Source organism: Toxorhynchites rutilus, chromosome 1 (genome assembly GCF_029784135.1).
Source record: "Toxorhynchites rutilus septentrionalis strain SRP chromosome 1, ASM2978413v1, whole genome shotgun sequence".
Taxonomy (NCBI): domain Eukaryota; kingdom Metazoa; phylum Arthropoda; class Insecta; order Diptera; family Culicidae; genus Toxorhynchites; species Toxorhynchites rutilus.
The window spans coordinates 200,387,736-200,412,238 of record NC_073744.1 but is presented as its reverse complement, the minus strand read 5'-3'; the positions used below and the strand labels follow the sequence as shown (position 1 = coordinate 200,412,238).

The window sequence follows — 24,503 nt, the reverse complement described above, 5'->3', positions numbered from 1 at the left end:
CAATCTATTCCCTTCATGTCCACCAGCGAAGAGAAGAAACCGTTTCTCCGGTGAGCGTGTTCTCCCAGTATTCGTGCATTAATTCTCCAGTCCACGCTCTTGTTTTCCTGCATTCTCTGAGCATATAATATAGATGCCAGATGTGAAGACATGTTTTCGTTGTCAAGACATTTAATTTTGTGAAAATATACTGAGGTCATTTCAAAGTATGTGAAAACAATTGTTTGTGTGATTTATCGAACATGATTCAGATATATCGTGATGGTTTGCTCATTTTTGCTCATTATGATTACATTTGAAGACATTTATTCGTGCCATGCAGAGATATTTGGAAAAATCATCTGGCATCCCTCACATAGAAGCTATTTCTCTCGTGAGGATGTTTACGGCCGAAAGCGAGCAAATTGCCCCGATCGAGGGTATGCCATACTGCCCGAAAATAACAAATTGAGAAGGGAATCAATCCTTTCTTACCGTTTTCTTCCTCTGGGATATCCACTGGGAACTTGACTCAATAAATATGACTCACAGTTATCGCCTCTGAATCAATTTCAAGCAACAAAAACCTTATAGAAATGATGTAGAAAATTACACCGAAAATTGCTTCCAAAGAAAATTATTTTTCTTATTTTTTTAAAGCATGTTAAACATGTAAAACTTGCATGGTAGGATTCTATCATTGACTAGCACGATTGCCTATATCCATTGCATTTCTATGCTTGCTGGTTTACGAGAGAATCAAGCGGGTCAAATTGCCCGGCAGGCGCGTTTTAGGCACATCTCCTCTACTAGCGATGATGACCAGTGTTGCCACACGGACTGATTTATCTGGGATGGTACTTTTTTTCTTCTTGGTATATATTCTGTACTGTTATTGTTAACATCTGTTATTTTGTTTGTTTTTGCTATTATTTCATACGAAGATCGGTTGAAAGAATTCGCGTCGCACGTTCTAATATAACTGTGACAAAAAACAGGAAGTGGGTTATATCTATGGTATAACCGCAAGGGTGACGTAGGACTATCGTTGATTTAGAGATCATTTGTTTGAAGTTGAATCTAAATCCATCCTGAATGAATGAATAAATAAATATTTGGGTGACTTCAAATACGAGAGTGTTACGTTGGAGACTCAAGGTTTTATGCATCCAATATTGGATACAAAAAACCTTGTTCTGAAGAATAATCTTCAGAAGCTTTCCTGCTAACTGCACTTGATTGACAAATCACAAAACCAAATGTATGTGGTCGCTGTATTATATGGATAGAAAACATTAAAATAAACTCGCTTGAATGTAATTTTCAATTCCAAGGGGAACTGGCAGATTATTTTTCAGCAACGATCATTTCTTTCCAGGTTTCCTCTCGATAACCAGCAAACGAAAAGAGTTGCGCGCGTGTATGTGTGTGTGTGGCGGCTGCTTCTATGTCTTCCCGAGGAACCGTATTTCGATGCTGATACTCTCTTGGTCACGAGAGTATCAGCATCGGCTTTTCTGCGCTCCCTCACAGTTAAAACAAACTGATTGCATTTCAGGTCAGGTCAGGCCAGGTAATGAATCCCTCGATCCCTCGCCGTTCAGCTCGTTCAGTAACGATGTTGTCTTGTCGATGTCCTCAGGCGCCGTACACAAATTACGTAACGCTAAAAATCCGAATTTTGAACCACCTCTCCCCCCCCCCCTTTCGTAACGCAATTTCCTATCTCTAATAAACAGAAAGTAACGCAACATCTACCCCCTCCCCCCTTATCACGTTACGTAATTTGTGCACGACGCCTCACGAAAAATGAATCGGTTTCACCACCAGAATATCATTTCAGTATGCTTTTCGTGCGTGATTGAATCGAGAGAAGGTGTGGTTTACGATGGCAATTTGGAAGGCAAACTAGAGGAGTATGAAAATTTCGGCGACTGAGCAATAATCGATTGAAAATTATATAATTTTCGCGATACGAAACATTTTCCGTTTTTCATGTTATGCATCCAATATTGGATACGAAAATATCCTACTGATGGGAAAGAATAATCTTCAGAAGCTTTCCAGCTAATTACACTTGATTGAAAAATTACGAAATCAAATGTATTTGGTCGCTGTGTTCGCCATATAATTGGAAAACATTAAAATAAACTCTTTCGCATGGATGTATTCTTCAATTCCCAGGGAACTGGCAGATTATTTTTCAGCAACGATTAGATCTTTCCGGAATTTTCTCGATGCTGTATGGCATCCAAACGAAAATTCTCGTTTCAGTTTTGCCTGCAAAAAACTTTTCTAAACTCTAATCCATCAAATTTGGAGCCCTGAAAAGGTCCGATGATTATATGCTAAGCTAATATAGCACCCTCTCCTCGGATACGATGGGCCAGCTGGATGTCCTTGGGCATGATGTGACGCGTTTTGCGTGGATAGCACACAAATTTGTATCTTCGAATAAGCCTCCTGCAGCGTCATAACCGCGGAAGTTTGGAAGCGCAAGTCGGTTTTGAAGTCCTGAGCAATTCCACGAACCAAATGCTGCAAAGGTAGCTTGCGGATCAGCAATTCGGTCGACTTCTGATAGCGACGAATTTCATGTGAAGTTCCCGGTCGATAGCGATGTGGCTTCTTCACGCTTCCTGCGGCTGGTGCGCTTATCCGAGCTGCTTTCGTGTGCCTTACCACTGAAAGACTAACTATCTATCTGCTTGGTCCCAAACAAACGAGTCGTCACGGTGCGAGAGTAGAGTAAGAAATGAACGAAAGCAAAGGAAGCGTCATTTTATAAACCATAAAAGTATAGAATCTAAACCCCACCCTTATTATATTCGTTGCTTACCCTGAGAGAGAAACGAATAACATCGAAGTAAGTATACAGTAATGTATTTGAATCCGGACACTTTGCGTTACATTTAATACCATACCGCAGCCACAACATTTTCTGCATGTTGAATTAATGCGATTGATAAGTAACTATCAAGAAACTATCAGTAACTATATTAGCAACTATTAATCGCATAAATTCAACATGAAAAAAATGTTATGGCTGTGGTATGATATTGAATGTAATGCAAAGTGTCCGGATTCAAAAGCATTACTGTAAAAAAGAGTTAACTCGACTGAAATTTTTTCGGTTCGGCCTGCAAAAACGAAATTAAGAGCCCCCGCCGACTGCAGACTGACTTGTCGACCGATAGTTCGGTCGGCTTCTTAATCAGTACGGAGAAAAAAGTCTGTAGTGTACAGCATAATGCATAGACGTAAGTATGAGCTTCCCCATCTCACATTCCAATAAGATTAATGGGTTTCCAAGTGGGCGCGCTACATACGGATACGAATGATTTCAATAACCTGTTTTCGAAGCTATCATTAAGCTATTGAAACAATTTCTCGACTCAATAAATAGCAATCATATAACTCTTGGACATTTTATCTTTTGTATGAAATGATTATCATACTGTTCCGTTGATCCGAGGCAGAATGAATCACGCTTAAAGAAGGAATGGATTTTTTCTTGGAATTTAGTCAGCAGAAATAATGCCCTTTCCCAACAATTAAAAACGACAAACGGTAAACAGTTTCATCAAAGTGATTTCTTCGATATGGGGATATACTCACTACAACATGTCATATATTTCATATTCTTCATTATCAAATCCATATCCATGGCACCTACCGGTAACGAATTATTATCGAAACCGCGATTTTCGCTAAATGCTCCTTTCAGTTTGGCCTGTACAAAACTTTTCTGTACTCTAATCCATCAAATTTGGAGCCCTGAAAAGGGCCGTTGATTATATGCTAAGCTAATATAGCACCCTCTCCTTGGATACAATGGGCCAGCTGGATGTCCTTGGGCATGATGTGACGCGTTTTGCTTGGATAACACACAAATTGGTATCTTCTAATAAGCCTCCTGCAGCGTCATAACCGCGGAGGTTTGGAAGCGCAAGTCGGTTTTGAAGTCCTGAGCAATTCCACGAACCAAATGCTGCAAAGGTAGCTTGCGGATCAGCAATTCGGTCGACTTCTGATAGCGACAAATTTCATGTGAAGTTCCCGGTCGATAGCGATGTGGCTTCTCCACCTATCCTGCTACTGGTGCGCTTATCCGAGCTGCTTTCGTGGTGCCTTACCACCGAAGGACTAACGAGCTGTCTGCTTAGTCCCGATGAAACGAGTCCTCACGGTGCGAGAGTAGAGTAAGAAATGAACGAAAGCAAGGGAAGTGTCATTTTATAAAACATAAAAGAATCGAATGTAAACCCCACCCTCTTTATTGTATAAGCTTACTGTATACTCACGAATATAATAAGGGTGGGATTTAGATTCTATACTTTTATGGTTTATAAAATGACGCTTCCTTTGCTTTCGTTCATTTCTTACTCTACTCTCGCACCGTGAGGACTCGAGCTCGTTAGTCTTTCGCAGACAGCTCGTTAGTCATTCGGTGGTAAGGCACACGAAGTCAGCTCGGATAAGCGCACCAGTAGCAGGATAGGTGGAGAAGCCACATCGCTATCGACCGGGAACTTCACATGAAATTCGTCGCTATCAGAAGTCGACCGAATTGCTGATCCGCAAGCTACCTTTGCAGCATTTGGTTCGTGGAATTGCTCAGGACTTCAAAACCGACTTGCGCTTCCAAACTTCCGCGGTTATGACGCTGCAGGAGGCTTATTAGAAGATACCAATTTGTGTGCTATCCATGCAAAACGAGTCACATCATGCCCAAGGACATCCAGCTGGCCCATCGTATCCGAGGAGAGCGTGCTATATTAGCTTAGCATATAATCAACGGTCCTTTTCAGGGCTCCAAATTTGATGGATTAGAGTACAGAAAAGTTTTTTACAGGCCGAGAAGTATACTTGTATTCGCATGCAAAATTTCGTGTCGTAATTATTTGCGTTCTCTTTGAAATGTATATGGAAGAAACAAAACAATATTCAAAATACTCACATTTTCATGATAATTTGAGCCCAATTTCTCATGAAATTTTGCAACGGTTTGTTTTTGACGTGGGACTACGTCTAACCGGAGTATATGGGGGGTAAAATGAAAACCTTAACACAGAACATGCTGGAAAAAATGAAAGATTCCGAATGCTTATAACTCGAACATTTCTTACTGGATCGGAAAGATGTTTGCATCAATTGATAAGGAATATTTCTACGCATCTATCGCATTCAATAAAATGTTATTTTTTTATTAGATAAACAATTGAATAACTGTAAAATGTGAAGCGTTATCTAAACGCCCTAACTCCCTCGTTTATATTGGCCCGATTTACGGTTTCCCCAACACAGCCACCATAACCAAGCAGTCGTGGGGAAATCGGCATTGCAAATACATGAAAGTATGGGGACTTTTGTTCTCACCGAAATGTGTTCCCTAACACAGACTTCAAAACCAAGCAGTTTTGGAGGAATCGGCATTGCAAATACATGAAAGTCAGCGGTATTTTTATTCCGACTGAAATGTGTTTCCCTAACACAGACTTCAAATCCATGGAGCGTGGGAAAATTGACATTGCAACTTCATGCAAGTCGGGGATATTTTTGTTACGACTGAAATGTGTTTACCTATTACAGACTTCTGAACTAAGGTGTCTGGGGAAATCGGCTTTGCAAATAAATGCAAACTGCGAGTACTTTTGTACTCACTTGCCTTTGTGCAGACTAAAATATGTTTCCTTAACACGGTCTTCTGAACTTAGGAATGTGGGAAAATCGTGCAGATATTAGGGGCGAATAAACTTTCAAGTTCAAAACCTCTATAGTATAAAAAGTAGAAGTTGAAGTAGTTGATTCATGCATGTCGGGGGTACTTCTGCACCCGCATGTTTTTTTTTGTACTCCGAAAAGTGTTTTCCTAACATGGATTACAAAAAACGGGTACGAACACAACGCTTTGGTTCGCTTATTTAAGATTGCATTGAAGGATATGCCTTCATATCTTCTGCTCATTGAATTTCTACGCATACCATTTGATGATTAGGCAAAATGTTGATAACCATTTGCTGCGATAAAGCCTATAGATTAAACAATATGCGTTCAAGGTACATGTCAAAATCGAAACTGAGTGCCTGAAGTTCATCAAATCAAGCATATTCGCGTTTCGAGAAGTACGTACAATTGAGAGATGCAGACTTCAGAGGGAAACGTAAAATAAAATAATCGTTTGATAATTCCTAAACCAAACGCAAAAGGACTGTCTTTAAATTTACTTGTAACGAAGAACATAATCTATCACAATGCATAAATTGACTTTACATGGCATTTATTCAATCTCTTTACTCACAAAGCAAATATATTGAATTCAATTGAATTCGAAAATTGTTTCAATCAAAAATTTAATGAATACAAATCAATGATTGCTAAGCTAAGATAGTCCCACGTCAATCTTGCGGTTATATCATAGATATAACCCACCCATTTTTTAACAGATGGTAATTGTATTGTTACTTACTTCCATTATTCTTATGGTAAAAAGGTCCAGAGAGCAGTCGTATTCTTAGTCCTCGGAAGCATTTACATTTTCGGTGAAAAGCTGCTTAATTGAACACTATTTTCTCACGTCACACACACCGACACTGAGACCCATAGTAATATCTATATGGTACGGCAAAACTAACAAAACTTCGTTCGTTTCTATTGCCGTGGGGGAGTGAACATGTTGTACTGAAATATCACTTTCATTCGTCTTTTTCATCGTAATTTCACAAATATCCACTACACGCTGTCACATTATATTCATAATCAGCGAGAACTTCAATAAAATGTATGTTTTTCATTGATAAAACACATACTGAGAATAGCATTTTCACATGGATGTGGTAGGCAATCGAATATAAACACAACGACTGACGTCACTATTTGAGAAATATTTATGGCAGCACATGCTATGTCGCTCGAAAAATCACCATCTTCATTACCTTTTTTCCAGGACATTGATATAGGGGGGTCACTCTACGAAAAATATAACGATTTATTAAAAGTTTTCAAACGCATATTACTCAAAATGGTTTTGCTTGAAACATGAACAGTGAATATAGTAAAAAAAAAGTTAACAATTTGACGATTTAATTGGGTATGTTTTCTTTCGATTGCACTATCCACTCGTTTCCTCCCCGACACAACGGACGAATCTTTTTGCCTAAATTCGGGCGTTAGCTCGTAATGTGAGTTGATGCGTAAAATAAATTATTCTAAATTTACCGATAACAGGCATTAATTTTATATTATATTGTATGTTGTCCAATCGATTTGTGCTCAATTCATGTTTTTATCGTATAGGTCTCACTACTAACAATTTGTGTAATTGTGGTCCAGGATGTCATAATATCGGGTATGTTGTTTGGTTATGTGAAAATGCAATAAATGCATTGAAATGGTAAATCAGATTATGATAGCTTAAGTAGTCGCGATCTTACAGGGCTATAAAGTTATTACAAACAATGTTCCGGACAACGTGGTAACAAAGGAGATAATGCTATTTTTATCTTTTGTATATTTTTGAAGTCATAGATTGATTTGACTCAGGCTTATATTTATGTAGTTTTTAACTATTGAGACTTATGTTTAAAAACGATACATGATGACTCTTTGTCTTCTTCTACATGATCGAACAAACTGAAGAAAAGGGTAGTAATGGCTGTAATGTTATTTTTTTTGTGCATTTTTGAACAGAATACGGTACAAAATTCTACCACGTAATGTCATCTAACCCGTTTAAAGGATACAAGTGCATACAGGAAACGGTTTTTCCAGGGCATCCATTTGATGTATCAAAAGAGAAGAAAATACAGATTTTGAACAATGAAAAACTCAATTTAAATGCAATTACTAAACACAATCGCAGTCCTATGTCAAGATCCCGTCCGTGCCCCTAGGCTCAGACACATCAACTTTTTTTTAAGCATGATATTTTAAGATTAGCTTATTAGCTTCAATTTGATATGTCGAGTATCTTATTCGGTCCAGTACATCAAATGTTATAAATTCTTGAAAACAAGTCATTTTTGAAAAAAAAAAGAAGGGAAAGAGTTGATTTTTTGAACCACCCTAAAAAGGAAGTGCCCATTTCTGATGAAAAAACTAAATATACGGGTTTAATATTTTTTGATAAGAAGCAAAACTACCACTTTTCCCGAAAATCTGAAAATTGCTGTATAGGTTTGGCATGGAATGGTTGCAGATAGATTGTTTCCAAAGCTTGTTTATGACTTCAAAACAAAGTGACAAGAGATCTGGATGGTGGCGTATGAATTCGAGTTTGAATTACTGTATGGTGCAGGCGTGCCGTGAGAGGACACGTAACCGGGTAGCGTGAGCCGGCGAAAAGCACATTTACCCTCTCGGAAAAGAACACGGGGTAAGAGTATCAGCATCCATGGAATGGGATGATAACGAGCTTTTTCCGTGTGTTCTTTCGCCTTTCAGCGTCTCACAGCGGGATATTTTTACGAGGAACCTACCGACAGGAGGAAGGACAAAAACACAAGCGAAATAATAGAGCTCACATCGCCAAGACGACGAATGTCATTATTCTTTTTACCCGTTTGAGGTCACACTTAATGAAAACATATAATGTTTCTCTGAGCAGCTTCAATCAGGCAAGCTACCGAAATCTCACCTTACAAACAACCGACGGAACGAACGGCGGAACGCTGGAACCCCCCGATTCCCCCGTCGGGGTCGGTCTGGTCTGGCGTATGTGTAAAATTTCCAGCTCATAAATTTCACGTTACTACCCATCGTTCTCCACAAGTCTTTCGCACACCGGCAATGCCAGCAATGATGATGGCGAAGTTTTTCATCCCAAAGTACAGATTTCATCTCGTTTTCTCGACTCGTGGAAAAGGGGGTTTTCTTGTTCTACGTTTCGCCCTTGTTCCGTTACCTCCTGCCTGATTACTTCTGTAGGGTATAAATTACAGCAAATGAATAGAGAAATGAAACGAAAGAAATACTGAGTCGTTCGATCGGGGATGAGGTTGGTAGTGGTGGTTAAGGTCAGGAAGAAGAAGAAGCTTAAATCGATTAGCGCAAGGTAATCGAATTATTTGCAACTTTGGCATCGGTTTGGTCAGTTACACTCAATTTCGGTTGCGGAGTAAGTTGCCCTTAGTTGGGTGGTTGTATTAATTCAGTATTATTTCAATGCTGCTAACGTGGAAATTTTATGAGTATTAAGCCTCTACAAGGCCGTGGAAACTAGGCAACGAATCGACTCCAGCTTCAGAGAACATAATCCTCACATGATGAATAACACATATTTATCTTTGGAAAACTTTCAACTGTTGAAACAGTTGAACAAATTGGTGGCAATATAGTTTCCATGGCCCGTTAACCCCAAAAATACTTCACTTTATTGATCCTTTGGTTAAGCAAAAATCAAAACAATATTTCTAGTGTAGCGATACCGATTATTTCAGCGATTTACAATAATGTTTTTTTATATAGAGTTTCAAAAAAAAAGTAGATGGGTCTGAGCCTAGAGGCACGGATGGGATTTTGACATAGGACTGTATATAAGTCTAAGGGTGCTCATACACTGTTTGACCGAAGCCAAATATTTGACTCTTTTTTACAGATAAAATTTGGTCAACGTGTACTGATCAAATATATTCTACACAAAACACGACAAGCAAATATTCAATTATTGGATGCCTAAAATATTTTTTCAGTCTGTTCTTCGAACCTGTCGGTACATGGTTAGGTTACCTTGAATATTTCAGTTGATTTTTTCCATGTTCGGTGTTTGATATTGTTTACTACTGTTGAAAATTGAAGATAACAAACAAAATAGTGTTTGTACAAATATCAAATCAAACCTTATCTGTCAAAAAATATCAAATATTTGACCTCCGGGCAAACAGTGTACGGCCACCTTAAGGAAGACATACATGGGGAACATAAAGGGTGTGTCACATCAAATTGCATCACGGAAAAAACGCTGTAGAAATTCGCCCAGTAGACCGATGCTTTTGAAAATTTTAGACAGTAAAATAAAAACTATTAAACAACTTTTGGCATTTTCTTTTTATTCATACTTCGAGCCCAAGCCCGTATGCTCGCACCTTCCTCTTTACCCCGTCCATAAGGTTCTGTACAACGTCAGGTTGTAGTTTTTTTTAACAGAAATCCATTTTCTCTTGAAGTCCGCCTCCGATTTGACAACTTTTGGGTTCTTCCGGAGGGCCTGCTTCATAATCGCCCAATATTTCTCTATTGGGCGAAGCTCCGGCGCGTTGGGCGGGTTCATTTCCTTTGGCACGAAGGTGACCCCGTTGGCTTCGTACCACTCCAACACGTCCTTTGAATAGTGGCACGAAGCGAGATCCGGCCAGAAGATGGTCAGGCCCTCGTGCTGCTTCAATAGTGGTAGTAAGCGCTTCTGTAGGCACTCCTTAAGGTAAACCTGCCCGTTTACCGTGCCGGTCATCACGAAGGGGGCGCTCCGCTTTCCGCAAGAGCAGATCGCTTGCCACACCATGTACTTTTTGGCAAACTTGGATAGTTTCTGCTTGCGAATCTCCTCCGGAACGCTGAATTTGTCCTCTGCGGAGAAGAACAACAGGCCCGGCAGCTGACGAAAGTCCGCTTTGACGTAGGTTTCGTCATCCATTACCAGGCAATGCGGCTTCGTCAGCATTTCGGTGTACAGCTTCCGGGTTCGCGTCTTCCCCACCATGTTTTGCCTTTCGTCGCGGTTAGGAGCCTTCTGAACCTTGTATGTACGCAGGCCCTCCAGCTGCTTGGTCCGCTGGACGAATGAACTTGACAAATTCAGCTTATTGGCGACATCCCGGACCGAACTTCTCGGATCACGTCTAAACTGCTTAACTACGCGCTTATGATCTTTTTCACTGACGGAGCATTCATTTTTGCCGTTCTTCACCTTCCGGTCGATGGTTAGGTTCTCGAAGTATCGTTTTAGTACTCTGCTGACCGTGGATTGGACGATTCCCAGCATCTTACCGATGTCCCGATGTGACAACTCCGGATTCTCGAAATGAATGCACAGGATTAATTCACGACGCTCTTTTTCGTTCGACGACATTTTTCCAAATTTACGAAAAATTGACAGTGAAGCATGGCCAACGTGATCTATACACTCTTATCTGATTATAAGCGAAAGCTGAAGATATAATTCCTAAAAATTAAATTTCTACAGCGTTTTTTCCGTGATGCAATTTGATGTGACACACCCTTTAATACCGAGATCGCGACTACTCAAGCTATTATAATCTGATATGCGATAGTATACCATTTTGCACTTCTAAATGAGCCGCCAGTTAAATTCATTAATTGCGTTAGTAGTAAGACCGACACGATGAAGAAGTGAATGAGCCCGAATTGATTGAACTTTGGGGATAATAGAGTAAAAACATCTTCCGAGATCCCTCCATTGATTCTGCCAACTGATTAATGCCTATTATCGGCAAATGGAGAATAATACATAACACGTTTGGACTCGCAATTTGAGCTTACGCCCGTATGTAGACAACAAACTTGCTCGTTGCGTCAATGAAAAAAGCAAGTTGTTAGTGCAATCGAAAAAACATACTTATTTCAATCGTCAAACAGTCTTTTTTTGTTATTACATTTTCTGTTAGTGTTTCAAGCTGCTGATGATCAAGGTGCTGGACGAATTTCCTGTCTAATGGTATATAACACGACGTACGACGCAATAGCGATTTTGAGTAATATGCATTTGAAAACTTTTAATGAATCGTTACATTTTTCGTAGGGTGACCCCTCTATATAGAAAATAAAGACATAGTCCTATGTCAAAAAGCAAAATTTGATTTTTTCATCAAATACATCAATTATTTTATTGAAGAAACTACATAACCTTACACCGTAGATCCTAACAGTGCGTTTACAGTGTAAAGCTTCTGAACTTGTTTCATTTTCAACGATGTTAAACAGAACTTTCTGCCGGCACTCTAAAATCGTGGTTTTGTTACATAAAGATGACTCCCGAAATTATATCGTACACTTTTAGCAGCCAAAAAAATGGAGTATACCAGATACCACATACCTTTAGCAAGACGGGTCTATGGTACTAGGTGAGGCCGTTTCGTCAAACTTCCGTCCGTGCCCCTCCACTCAGACCCTTCTACTTTTTAGTAACCCTTTTTCTGGGTGCATGTATCGATTTTTGAGTTCAACCAAGGCGCCTAGATGTATATCCTAAGGTGAGGCCGTTTCGTCACTAAGTTGGTTAGGGGAGCGGTATATGAAAACAGTACGGAAGAAAGCAGAAGGGGAATTATTTCCTTGAAGCGTGAAAGAGACAGAATGATCAGGAGCGAGCTTCGGCACTAGCGTATTGTGTTTTGTTTACAAACAAAACACAGTAGACTTCCAAGATGGCTGAAGAATGGTTTTAGCAAGTTGGCCCACCTTAGGATATACTTCTGCGCGCCTTGACCTTTAGAAGGTGTTGGCTAAGTAAAATATGTATAAATAATATTCCATGTGCAATGAAAAGAATCTTTTTTGTTTGTGGCAATATAGTTGCCAGCGAGGCCCGAAATCTTCGAAGGTGAAAAATGAAGATCGACTCCACTCTGAGTAGCTTTGCTTCGACTAGGACTATTTCGGCATTCGCCATCATTCACCGTGAATTGACTAGAAAATGAATTGACAAGCGTTGAGAGCGAGGATGACTGATGAACTTTTCTGGTCAATAAGTATTCTAACTGACGCGACTAATGAATACAAATCTGCCTCTTCATTAAACTGACTTCAATCCACATTTCTATTTCCCCCTGACACTAATCTCTTACCCGCGTTCCACCACACAAGGTGAAACGAGAACTAGATTTCTGATGCAAAAAAGTAGTTACACCATTAATTGACGGTTTATTGTCTAACCACAGTGAACTCAAACCAACGAACTTAGACAGTTAGTATGTATACTATAAAGGTCCTCGCGTTAGTATTAGTAAATAGCGGGCAAAATATCGCTCAGTTTGGGCCCAGCATTTCACGCTATTTTATACGTGTGAGCAAGTATGGAAAAGTTCATTCGCTCATTTCTCCACACCTAATTCTAAATCACTCTTCTATCTGCTTGGAATAATCATGGCGAAAAGAATGCAGCAAGCATTCGTGAGATTGCACGATGAATCATTTTACACTCCGCGACCATATTTACTCGGGACTGATAGTAAACAGAACGAAACAAAATTGGAGAACAACATTCAATGAATGAATACTCCTTTGGAAGGATCGCACGAAACAAAATAACGAGTGAGCCAAATAGATTGAAGCTTCTTGTATATATGATTTTTTTTCCCCTCTTTTCCTTGTCAGCTTTCAAGTACACATGAATCCACCATCCCGCTCACCAATAACTTGCGTTAATATGGTCTTTTGTGTTGGCTTAGATCATTTCATACTAGAAACAAGAAAATGTCATTGCATTAGTGCACAGAAAACAACTCGATTTCAACTATCTACCTATATTTTACTGCCGCGATCGAGGCTCAATAATTGCTATTTGAGTGAAAAACGAATGATTTTACAGAGACACTCGCTGGCTCAAGCAAAAGTTTCCAATTTGATTCTCTCACCATCTAACGTCATTCCGAGGAGCAAATGAGGGAATGCGAAATTCTCTGAGAATAGATGAGCGTAATCGAGACAGTATTTTCCGTTCAAATCGAGAATGAACTTTACGAAGATGATAGGTGAATGTTTTCTGTCTCAATTAAAGTGAGGCATAAACGGAGAATAGAACAGTGAGTTTTATCTGTGGATGAGTGTTGTTGAACGAATTTCGATGCGATTTTGCCCATACCTGCGTGTGACTAATTTTCGTGTTCGATACAGAAAAATCTAGCTCCCCTTTAGTATATGTCAAACCACGTTGAACACAAGGCGCCTAGAAGTATATCCTAAGGTGGGCCAACTTGCAAAAAGCACTCTTCAGCCATCTTGGAAGTCTACTGTGTTTTGTTTGTAAACAAAACACAATACGCTAGTGCCGAAGCTCGCTTCTGTTCAGTCTGTCTCTTTCACGCTTCAAGCAAATAATTCCCCTTCTGCCTTCTTCCGTACTGTTTTCATATACCGCTCCCCTAACCAACTTAGTGACGAAACGGCCTCACCTTAGGATATACATCTAGGCGCCTTGGTTGAACTCAAAAATCGATACATGCACCCAGAAAAAGGGTTACTAAAAAGTAGAAGGGTCTGAGTGGAGGGGCACGGACGGAAGTTTGACGTAGGACTGTGATCGTTCAGAACACTTGGTTATTTTAAATGTAATTCTTTTCATTGCTCAGAAATCTGTTAGTTCAACTCTTTTGAAACTCTAAATAGTAGCCCTGAAAAGGGCCGTTTGTTGTATGTACTCATAACCTTCAAACGGTTTGTAACGAACAAAGAAAGGCAGTAAGCTTCTGGCAGGAAGTTCAACTGTCTAACTGAAAATGATTAATGAATATCAGCGGGCCACATAACAGGGTGGAATGGTAGATGAATTATATGTGAATGGATAAACAAAAAAAATACATCGTCATTGATTACATTGAATATGAAATTAATGGGGAAGAAACGAAAAAACCAGTTGAAAATACTTACGATTTCGTGATAGTTTGGGGTAAAATACATATGAAATCATGAAGTTGCTTTATTTTTTTATGAATAGCTATGGTATTGAGATTTCTTTCCACTGTCTTATTCTTATTATTAGGTATCGAGGGCAGTAGCTTTTTCGGTGAAATAATGTTCCTTTGCATACAATCACAATCAATTCGTATTGGTTCTACTGCTCAATCTATCATAGAAGGAATTGAAGAAATTCGTGATGCGATGTAATGCCGATCTCAATAAATCCTCAAATGATAATCGCTGCCTCCTCCTAATTAATGAACGATCACTGTATGGGTGACACTTTTCTCGTTGCTTTGATGAAATCTTGCATGAAGTTTGAATGATGCATGAAATCTTGCATTTGATTACTTTAACATCTTGCTGATTTGTTAGATAGAACTTATTATTGCACGCAATTTTGTATTACATACAACATTCATGAGAACGAAGTTGGAAGAAAGAATGCATAATACATTATTTACCTTCGCATCCGCTCGCAAAACATACCTCTTTTATTTTTTGAATTGCTCACTTGTTTTATTATTTCCACTATTGATGTCTCAGGCGAAAAAAATGTTGGATAAATTTGCCGTCTAATGGTATATATTAGCACATATATCGTCAGAACGATTTTGCGTAATATACATTTGAAAACTCTTAATAAACGTTACATTTTTCGTAGAGTAACCCCCCTCTATAAAAATCAAAGACGTAGTCCTATTCGAAAGCTACCAAATCTTTGGTAATTTAAACATTAGTAGAATGTATATTGTTAGTTTGATAAGCTCGAGAGCGGAGGTTCTGGTCGGATGGTGCACCGTTTCACTGGAGAAAACTTGCCAATGGATGCTTGAACTTGCAAAATTCACAGCGGAAACACTTTTGGGAAATAGTTTGCATGATTACACTAAGAAAAAGCTCGAGGTGACAAGAATAAATGATATAAACACACAAGGTTCTCTTTTTTCGTTTGACAAAAATCTCAACTCTTCACAGTCAAATATGGTGGAGGAAAAAACATGTTCCAACACGTTTCAAGGTATCTTGTTCTGCTTCTATTTCGGTTTTACTTTAATGTGCACTATTTTACGGATGGAAAAATACTCTCTTCTTCTCGCTGCGTTTCGCTACGGAAGTTTTTCATATGCTAGTAGTGACCTCGCAAGAACTTTCGACAAGTTCATCGAATCTCGAACAAACAGAGCCAACTACAATTTTCAAAAATACATCAATTTCATTTACATCCTCACCTGATCAATTTTGATTCCCCACTAAAAAAAATACAAAAATACAAAATATTAAAAAAAAAACATAAATAGACCCATTTCATAAAGTTATGCACCAGAGAACCAAATTTCAAATCTAGTTTTAGGAGAACTTTATTTGAATAAGCGAAAATTCTTTGAAACGAATTTGAATTTTAGGCACCAACCTTTGAGAGAAGCGAGTTGAGTAAACTACATAATTATATTTAAAATATTTTACTATTTGGTTAGGTTTGAATCCATCCCAGCGTGACGAGACAAGATTTGTTTTTTTTACGATTTCATGTATAAATCACACAAAATTAAACGATGTTATAGTAAAATTGAGAAACTTCCTACAAGAATCATCAGTTGGTGAATATTTTATAGTTACTTGTGGCTTGTTGTCGAATACTTTTATGAAGTGACAACATCTGACTTTATGCTGTTTCCTACTAATGTTGTATTTTCAGTTCCGTTTCAAAACAAATGAACTTTCTTATGTTTTGTCCACAATAGATGAACGTAGATTCCAGAATATAGAATATAATCTTATTCCGATTTCTGATTTGCTGATAATAGTATTGATTGACAAAATTATGGAAAACGCATACGATATGGGTTTTGGGAACAGGTGTCTTACCAGCGGAAGTCGAATATCGCATTCCGATGCCATTTTGGAATCGAGGATGGTGACTTCCGGTTCGTTAAAAATGGATAAAAAAAACCGGAAATGGCATGAAATCCCACAATACGATCGTGAACGGTAGCGTTGGCTTATAATCATGGGTGCGCGAAGAGAGGTAAGAAAAGAGAACAATGTTTGATAGTGAATATGTAGGATTTAAGCGAGAAAAGAACTTAGCCTTAGAGCGACGCGTGTGAAGTTAGGCAAAGAAAGTGCACACGCAAATGTCAACGGTCAAAGTCATAGTCATCTTCAACACGCAAACCTAAACGTCCTTGCACAGGTACGCGCACATGCACACGGATGCATACAAAGAGTTTATCAAAAGTATTTTATAGTAAAATCAAATGCATTCCCCCGGTAGTGATCCAGCACTCGATGAACCAGGCTTGTGCGAGCCATTGATGGTAAGATGGTCTTCCAGACAGGTCAAAAATATTTCTTCTCTGTTTTGACGTAGAACTACGTCTTTCAGGAAGGGTGCCAAATCAGAAAACAGGTCACGTTTTTATGAAATAAAGTTAACGTTAATAACTATTTTCACTGTGAACGAATCCTAATGATTTACATACCAATCGAATCGGAAATTATCTAAGATTTGTTTGATATGCTATACATTACAATTCGCTAATCTCTAAATGGTTTAAATTCATGAAAACCAGAAGAGCTTCCTTTTTTCCCATACATTTATTCTGCTGATTCGTGTGCTAGCCCTACCCGTATTTCGAATACTTATAACTCGACTATTTCTTAACTGATCGGAAAGATGTTTGCATGTAATTGATAGGAAATATTTCTACGCATTTATCACAATTAATAAAGTGTTATTCTCCATAAGATGAACAATTGAATAACTGTAAAATGTCAAGTGTTATCTAAACGCCCTAACTGTTAAGGGTTGATTGGCCCGATTTACGGTTTCACTAACACAGACTTCAAAATTGATGTACCTGTGGAAATCCGCTTTGCAAATATACATGCAAGTAGGGGGTATTTTTGTTCCCACCGAGCTGTGTTTCCCTAACACGGACTTCAAAATCAATGTACCTGGGGGAATCCGCTTTGTCATAACATGCAAGTAGGGGGTATTTTTTCCCACTGAGCTGTGTTTCCCTAACACAGACTTCAAAATTAATGTGCCTGTGGGAGTCCGCTTTACAAATGTACATGCAAATCGGGGGTATTTTTTGGTGTTGAGTACTTTTGTACTCGCTTGTCGTTGTGCAGACCGGAATAAGTTTCCCTAAAACGTACTATTAAACTGTGAAGCCTGGGAAAATCGTCATTTCAGATACTAGAGGTGAATGAACTTTCGCGGTTCGAGAACTACGTAACCATGAGATGTGCAATAATTTCAGAGGGAAATGTAAAATACAATGATCGTTCGACAATTTTTCCGTTCACATATTTTGGTAGTCCAAACGTCAAATGTAAAAGAACGTTCATCAAATTTATTTGCAGCGAAGAACATAATCAATTACAAAAATTTCGATGCATTCTAAAATAATATTTGAAGTGGTATACAAGTAGATTGCATAATATAATTGCGTAGTTTTACGTCGAAAACATGCGGTCGTGTCCTAGATACAACCCCTTACAATTTTTTTACGCAATGAAAACGCAAAATGGCGCTAAAAAGGTAGAATGAAGAGAGTCATAAAGTCACCATATTATCAAATTGTTAGCGTTGTGAAACCTTTCATTCGACACTACTGAGAATTCGGTAGGAAGCGCCGTTCCTGAGATACAGAGAGGGATAGGTTCAGGAGCACCGATTGCGTTAAGATCACCTTCTCTTATAGGATGGACTTTTGGAAGGGAAAGGGAAGATCTCAGAGGAAAGTGAGAAGTATTCAGAGTAATAAAAACATATTGAATACTATATTACTTGCAACAATACGGTGAAATTCATATTTAATACACTTGATTACTTTTGTGACGTGACAACGCTTTTTTTTCGCATAGAACGCGTTGTCACGCCACAAAATGCATACCGATTTTGCAAAGATGTTGCGAGTTTTTTTTTTTTTTTTTTGAAAAACTTAATATTCAGGAATCCATGTTCATCTTTTGTTGGCAAATCATAGAACAAAGTTTATTTGTATGTTCTGTAACGAAACTGAAAATACAACATTAATGTTCAAAAGTCGGAAATCGCAAAAAGATAGGTGTTGTCACGTCACAAAAGTATTGGACTGGTAACAAGTGAATTCAACTGTAAAATATTTTCCAACTGAAAATTGTTGTAGAAAATTTTCTCAATTTTACTTTAATATCGTTTACTATTTGGAAATCGTGTGATTTATTCATGAATACGAGAAAAAACCTGTTTTTAGCGAGTCCAAACGGTTGTCACGTTTGACTCATTCACGCTGGAATGAGTCAATAATCAATTTAAAACAAATGAAATAATTATAACTAATGGTAACAGTATTCAAGTAATCGTTTTCCGGCGCTGTAGCAGCAAGCTTAACTGCTATGCTGTTCTGCATCTCTATAACACTTCTTTACCAGGAAGACGTTTCGGGACAAACAATTTCGGTGAAACAATGACGTCAAAAATAAAAATTATAGGAGGTTGTGTACAAGATACGATCGCATTGTTGACGTAGAACTACGCTGTTATTTCATATAAGTCGCTTGTTTATACCTTCGGATATTATTCTATAATGCTGTGAAATTTTAGAAAAAACTGCTTAGTAGAATAATCTCTGAAATGGTTTTTTAATTGTAGAATCAGTTGACGATAATTGATTGACGATTCATTCTTGCCGTCGCAAAACAATACACTAGCTGATCTTATGTCGGAATTTATTTAATGCAATGCATTGAAAATTTACCCCGAACGCTATTCGGGGCCCGGCTACAGTCGATTATATACATGTTGCACCAGCACCATTATTCCACATCTCATAACTACATCAATATATCTTCGGCACCGCATGGAAACAACAACAATGACAACACTTCCAAGTATCAAATGAGGGGCTTAGAATGCAAGGGGTGTAAGTGACTTGATCGATTTCTCTTCATCAACTTTTTCTTCAGTTAATAACTCAACTGCAAAAACGTTCCAATTTGAGTTTGCTATAGAATCCGATAGATGAGGCTCTGACCTGTCTTCCGCATTGTCAAATACAGCTGGGAATGTATTTGCAGATAGGTTATGACCAAAAGAGAGAGTCGATGTAGAGGAATCGATGAAATCACTTACACCCCTTTCATTCTAAGCCCCTCAAATATCATTCATCTAGGCATCGTTCGTACAACGTAAACCAAGCGCCAAACAAGCGTTCGCCATAGCATGCATACAGAGCCATACATTGGTGGCTTGAAACTACTAGGAATATAAACACTTCTCATCATTTTGCATTATTCTCAAAAGAAACGCTTCTGTTAATATTACTGGCCTCGAAAAGAGTTGCATTACATTCTCATGCTCGAGAGAAGCGCAGCTGTCACCCTTTGTGGAGGAAGTTTTGTTACTGGCAAGCGAAACCTAATCACATACAAAATTCCAGAACAACATTTACTTTCTTGGTGACTAAACAAACGAAATAACCTCTTTTTGTTAACAACAACCTCGAAAACAGTAGCAATGCTTCATTTTGATCAATATTAGCGCAAATGCAATCCTAGTGGAAGGCAGTTTTGCGACCGGCATGCGAAATAACTTATAACATTCCAATAAGACATTCAAGATGCTTGGTATTCCCCAAATATTTTTTTGGCGCACAACCTTAACGCCTGCTTCGCCATAACGTCAGTTTAATGCATTGATGCATTCTCGAAGGCACCAACGAAGCCCTCATGATGACGAAAAACATTGTGAACTGCTTGGAAAAGACTGAATTATGCCACACAGCTTGTACTCTGCTGTAACACCCATCGATGCGAATTCGCTGATCAGTTTTTCAAGAGCGACAGCCTTCACCATCAGCGGGAGGAGCTTGATTTTTGTTGCTGTCTGGGTAACGGCGTTTACTTTTTCGATCGACGCTCCGAAATCGCCTACTTCGCTGTTGTTCGATCCGGTGTCACACTCGCGAAGGCTCGGTTCAGTGCGAGCGCTTTTCACTGCACCAACATCGCGTGCATCATTAGATGACGCTTGCCTTGAAACTCTATTGCCCCTGGTAATGCGTTCGTTTTTTGCGGGGCTCGAGCCTGCCTTCCTCTTCGTCTTGCTCATCACACACTGCGCGAAGCGTCCAATTTATGACGCGGAAAGAAAAACACACGATACGAATAACGCGAAAAACGAACAGAAAAACCAAACGACGATATCCAAGTTGGATTACCACTGGTGGGGTCCAATCTTAGATCGAAGCGCAGCAAAAGAAAGTGAATTGGATTGCTCAACAGTCCGATGCCGAATGAAAGTTTGCCTCAGCGAGAACCACTGTTTATACACTAGGCAAGTATTCCCCTTCATTCTTCTACTCTTTCCTTTGTTCACGGAGACTTTAAATCCTACGATTTCCCCTCCGTTGGTCGTCGATAAGTTGCTCGTTATTGACAGCTCTGTTCGGGAAAGCACACAAATGAACAGAACAAATGTATGGGAAAATCGCTTGAAGTTTTCATGAATTTTAACCATTTACAAACCCGGGGATTCTAATGTATAGCATAATTAACAAATCTTACGGAATTTCCGATTCGTTTAGTAGGCAAATCGCAAAAAATCCGTTCACGGCAAAAATAGTTATTAACGTTAACTTTATTTCATAAAAACGTGACATGTTTTCTGATTTGGCACCCTTCCTGAAAGACGTAGTTCTACGTCAAAACAATTGAAACACAGGAACCATAATCGCAACGAAAAAACCTTTTTATTTTAATTGGAACGAAACGAACTAAACCCAGTTTCGGTCCATCCCATTTCGAAACCGTTATTGCTTCATCAATGGGAGCGGGAGGCAAACATTTGATCGCAATCAACCTCCCGAACCCCGGAGAATCCCGGAAGCATTCCCAGAATTATTCGCAATTTGAATTTTAGCCGAGTTCCTACTATGCACTCCATCGCGTCCATCCTCCAGGTTCCGAATGGAAGCATGATGGCTTGTATCCTTTTGGGGGGGGGAGGTATTTCTGATATGCTGAGGAGAAACTTTTTCCGAACTGGTGCAAATTAGCTCATCGAATATTCAACACTATGCTCGTCTCGTCATCATTCGGGACGGGGAAAACGAAGCAAGATGACGTGCCATAATTACATTATCATAAGGAGCCTGAGTGTCCTTCTGGCTGTGGAAATCGAAAAGACAAATAGTGTTCGACCGGTTTTTTTTTGTTTCTGTTCGAATCCGCCAAAGGGGAAACTTCTCGTCAGGATTACAGTGTTTGGAATTGTTACTAAATCGGTCCTCCCTGATGCGGACACTGGGAGAGGACTAGGAGAGACAGAGAGAGGTCGTTGTTTATTTTTCAAATTCAGACACAAGCTATAAGCCTGGAAGTTTGTGTTCTGCAAACGATTTTTGCGTTGTTGACTCGTGCGAATGCTTCTGAAATACAGCCGCAAGCAAAATGTTTTCATTCCGTTTGGAGTCTACGCCACAACGGGAGCGGAAACGGAAGCCGCATCGGATTTGTAATTTGTGTTGCCTGGACTTACCAGCAGTGGGGACATGTGTTTGACCTCGGTGGCTCTGCAGTTGGGTTGGGATTATATGCATGCACCTTTTTGTCACAAGGCCAAGTCATTTACCGTCTCTCTTTCTTTTCTTTTTTTCCCTCCAGGGATGTTCCACAAATGGTATGCTAATCTGAGTAATCGTACGATCGCGATTACCATCGTCCTTTGCATCTGCATGCTGTACGTCTCGTATACATTCAACACATGTCTGATAGCGAGTTTCAACCGGTCGTGGAAAAGGGTGAGTGACAAAGGGGGTGCAACTCCAAACATTTCCATTAAAAATTCTCCATCTTTCAGGCCCATACAAGCTTCACCACGATTGCCACCCCGACAGAGGAAACCGAAGCTCCCCAGATCAAAATCCTGGGCTCGATCGTTCGGATCGTACCCCTCACAGATGACGGCATCGGTTTCGATCCGAAGGTTCCACTGAACGCCTCCGATGGATCACCCAAGTATCGCTTCCTGCGGCAGCAGGGTCTTCGACCCTCGCGACATCTCCCGGAGGCATTGATAATTGGGGTTAAAAAGAGTGGAACACGAGCGCTGCTCGAGTTCATCCGACTACATCCAGATGTACGAGCAGCGGGCTGCGAGGTGCACTTCTTCGATCGCCACTATGCCAAAGGTCTACACTGGTATCGGCATCATATGCCACCCACCATCGAGGGTCAAATCACCATGGAGAAGACCCCGAGTTACTTCATAACCCGAGAGGCCCCCAAACGGGTCTACCACATGAACCCTAGCACCAAACTGTTGGTGGTTGTCCGGGACCCAGTGACGCGAGCCATCTCCGATTACACCCAAGCACGCAGCAAAAAGAAAGACATGAAACGTTTTGAAGAACTGGCTTTCCTCAACGGTACCTCGGGCGGAATAGTGGACACCGCCTGGGGCCCGGTGAAAATTGGAGTCTACGCCAAACATCTGGAACGATGGCTCGAGTACTTCCCGCTCTCGCAGATGATCTTCGTCAGCGGTGAGCGTTTGATTGCCGATCCGGCGGTGGAGATCGGTCGGGTCCAAGATTTTCTCGGCCTCAAACGGGTGGTGAACGAGAAACATTTCTATTTCAACTCAACCAAAGGCTTTCCGTGCTTGCTAAAATCCGAGGAGCGATCCTCGCCCCACTGCCTGGGGAAGACCAAGGGGCGCAATCATCCTCGGATCGAACCACGGGCAATCGAACGGTTGCGGGAATTCTACCGCCCGTTCAATCTCAGGTTCTACCAGCTCACGGGCATCAATTTTGGGTGGCCTTAAAGACCACAGATCGACACAATAGCTAGGTGTACATAATTAGCGATTGGATAAAAACAATTAAAAACTAGGTTATATACTTCCGTAGAGTTCCTACAAGCGGTGGCGCCCCCGTTCTCGATTCAGAGAGAGCGTGCGGCCGTTGGAAAAACATATTTTTCCACTCTTCTGTCGAATAAGTAGTCGCTGTCCAACAGCTTAGGAAACAAGAAAAAACCCAATTTTATTGTACATAAAATAGCACTAGATTTACCACTGTCTTGGCGAAACATTTCGACTTATTTATTGCACAACGCCAGACAGAGAGACAGCCAAAAGCAAAGCGACGACCAGCGGTTAAAAAACGTCATCCTGTTTTCCATACTTGTACCAAAGCCCCGAGAACCGGGAAACACATATACAATTATATTAGCGGAAACCAAATGTTAGGATAAGAAAGGAAGCCATCGATGGCGATTTGGCCCACGCAATTCTGAGGGGTCAATTAAAAAACAATCCCAAATCCAATGAAAGTTACATTCGGAAATAGTAGTTTTGTAAGTTCAATGCGCACTGATAGAGATATAAAGAGACGGGGTCTGGGGGTTGGGGAACAAAATTCGCACAAATCTACACTGAAATAGAGGAATCTGATTCCGAAAGCTCAACAATAGCATATTGTGCAACGGATCTGGTGGGAATAAACCGATCCATGGATCAATCACATTGATGACAGATGGTAAATGTTGTTTATATCACAGCCTTGACATGTTCATTTTTCATGTAGACATTTTAGAATCATTATGCAGCATTATGAATTTTCCACCGATTGCATAGTTTATATCGAAAGTACAGGAATACTTTGGCCTAGAAGTAATGAAGGTAAGTCGACGAACATAATAAATTCCCACAATCTTGGTCCGCATAGTCTCAGTTGCCATTTGATACTAGAAAACTTAACGAAACTTTGATATTATTACGCTTTTGTCCGATAAGCGGTAGAAATGACATCTGCGAGTCCTTCTGTTCTACAACGGTTGAAGATCAATAATTTAAATTGCATGTATCGATGACACATCGGAACTTCCACTAG

The 24,503-nt window shown here is 39.8% G+C and overlaps 1 protein-coding gene across 8 annotated transcripts in view; it reads left to right on the top strand.

The window, feature by feature from the left end:
* The window catches only part of LOC129766103 (heparan sulfate glucosamine 3-O-sulfotransferase 6), a 173,269-nt gene extending 149,132 nt beyond the window's left edge, over nucleotides 1-24,137 (top strand). For all 8 annotated transcript variants that reach the window (XM_055766587.1, XM_055766583.1, XM_055766576.1 and 5 more), the window contains 2 exons: nucleotides 22,270-22,406; nucleotides 22,466-24,137. In XM_055766587.1, the coding sequence (XP_055622562.1) occupies nucleotides 22,272-22,406; nucleotides 22,466-23,434 (1,104 nt within the window). In that variant the 5' untranslated portion in view covers nucleotides 22,270-22,271 and the 3' untranslated portion in view covers nucleotides 23,435-24,137. The remainder of the gene's footprint in view (nucleotides 1-22,269; nucleotides 22,407-22,465) is intronic.
* Nucleotides 24,138-24,503: the final 366 nt, after the last annotated feature.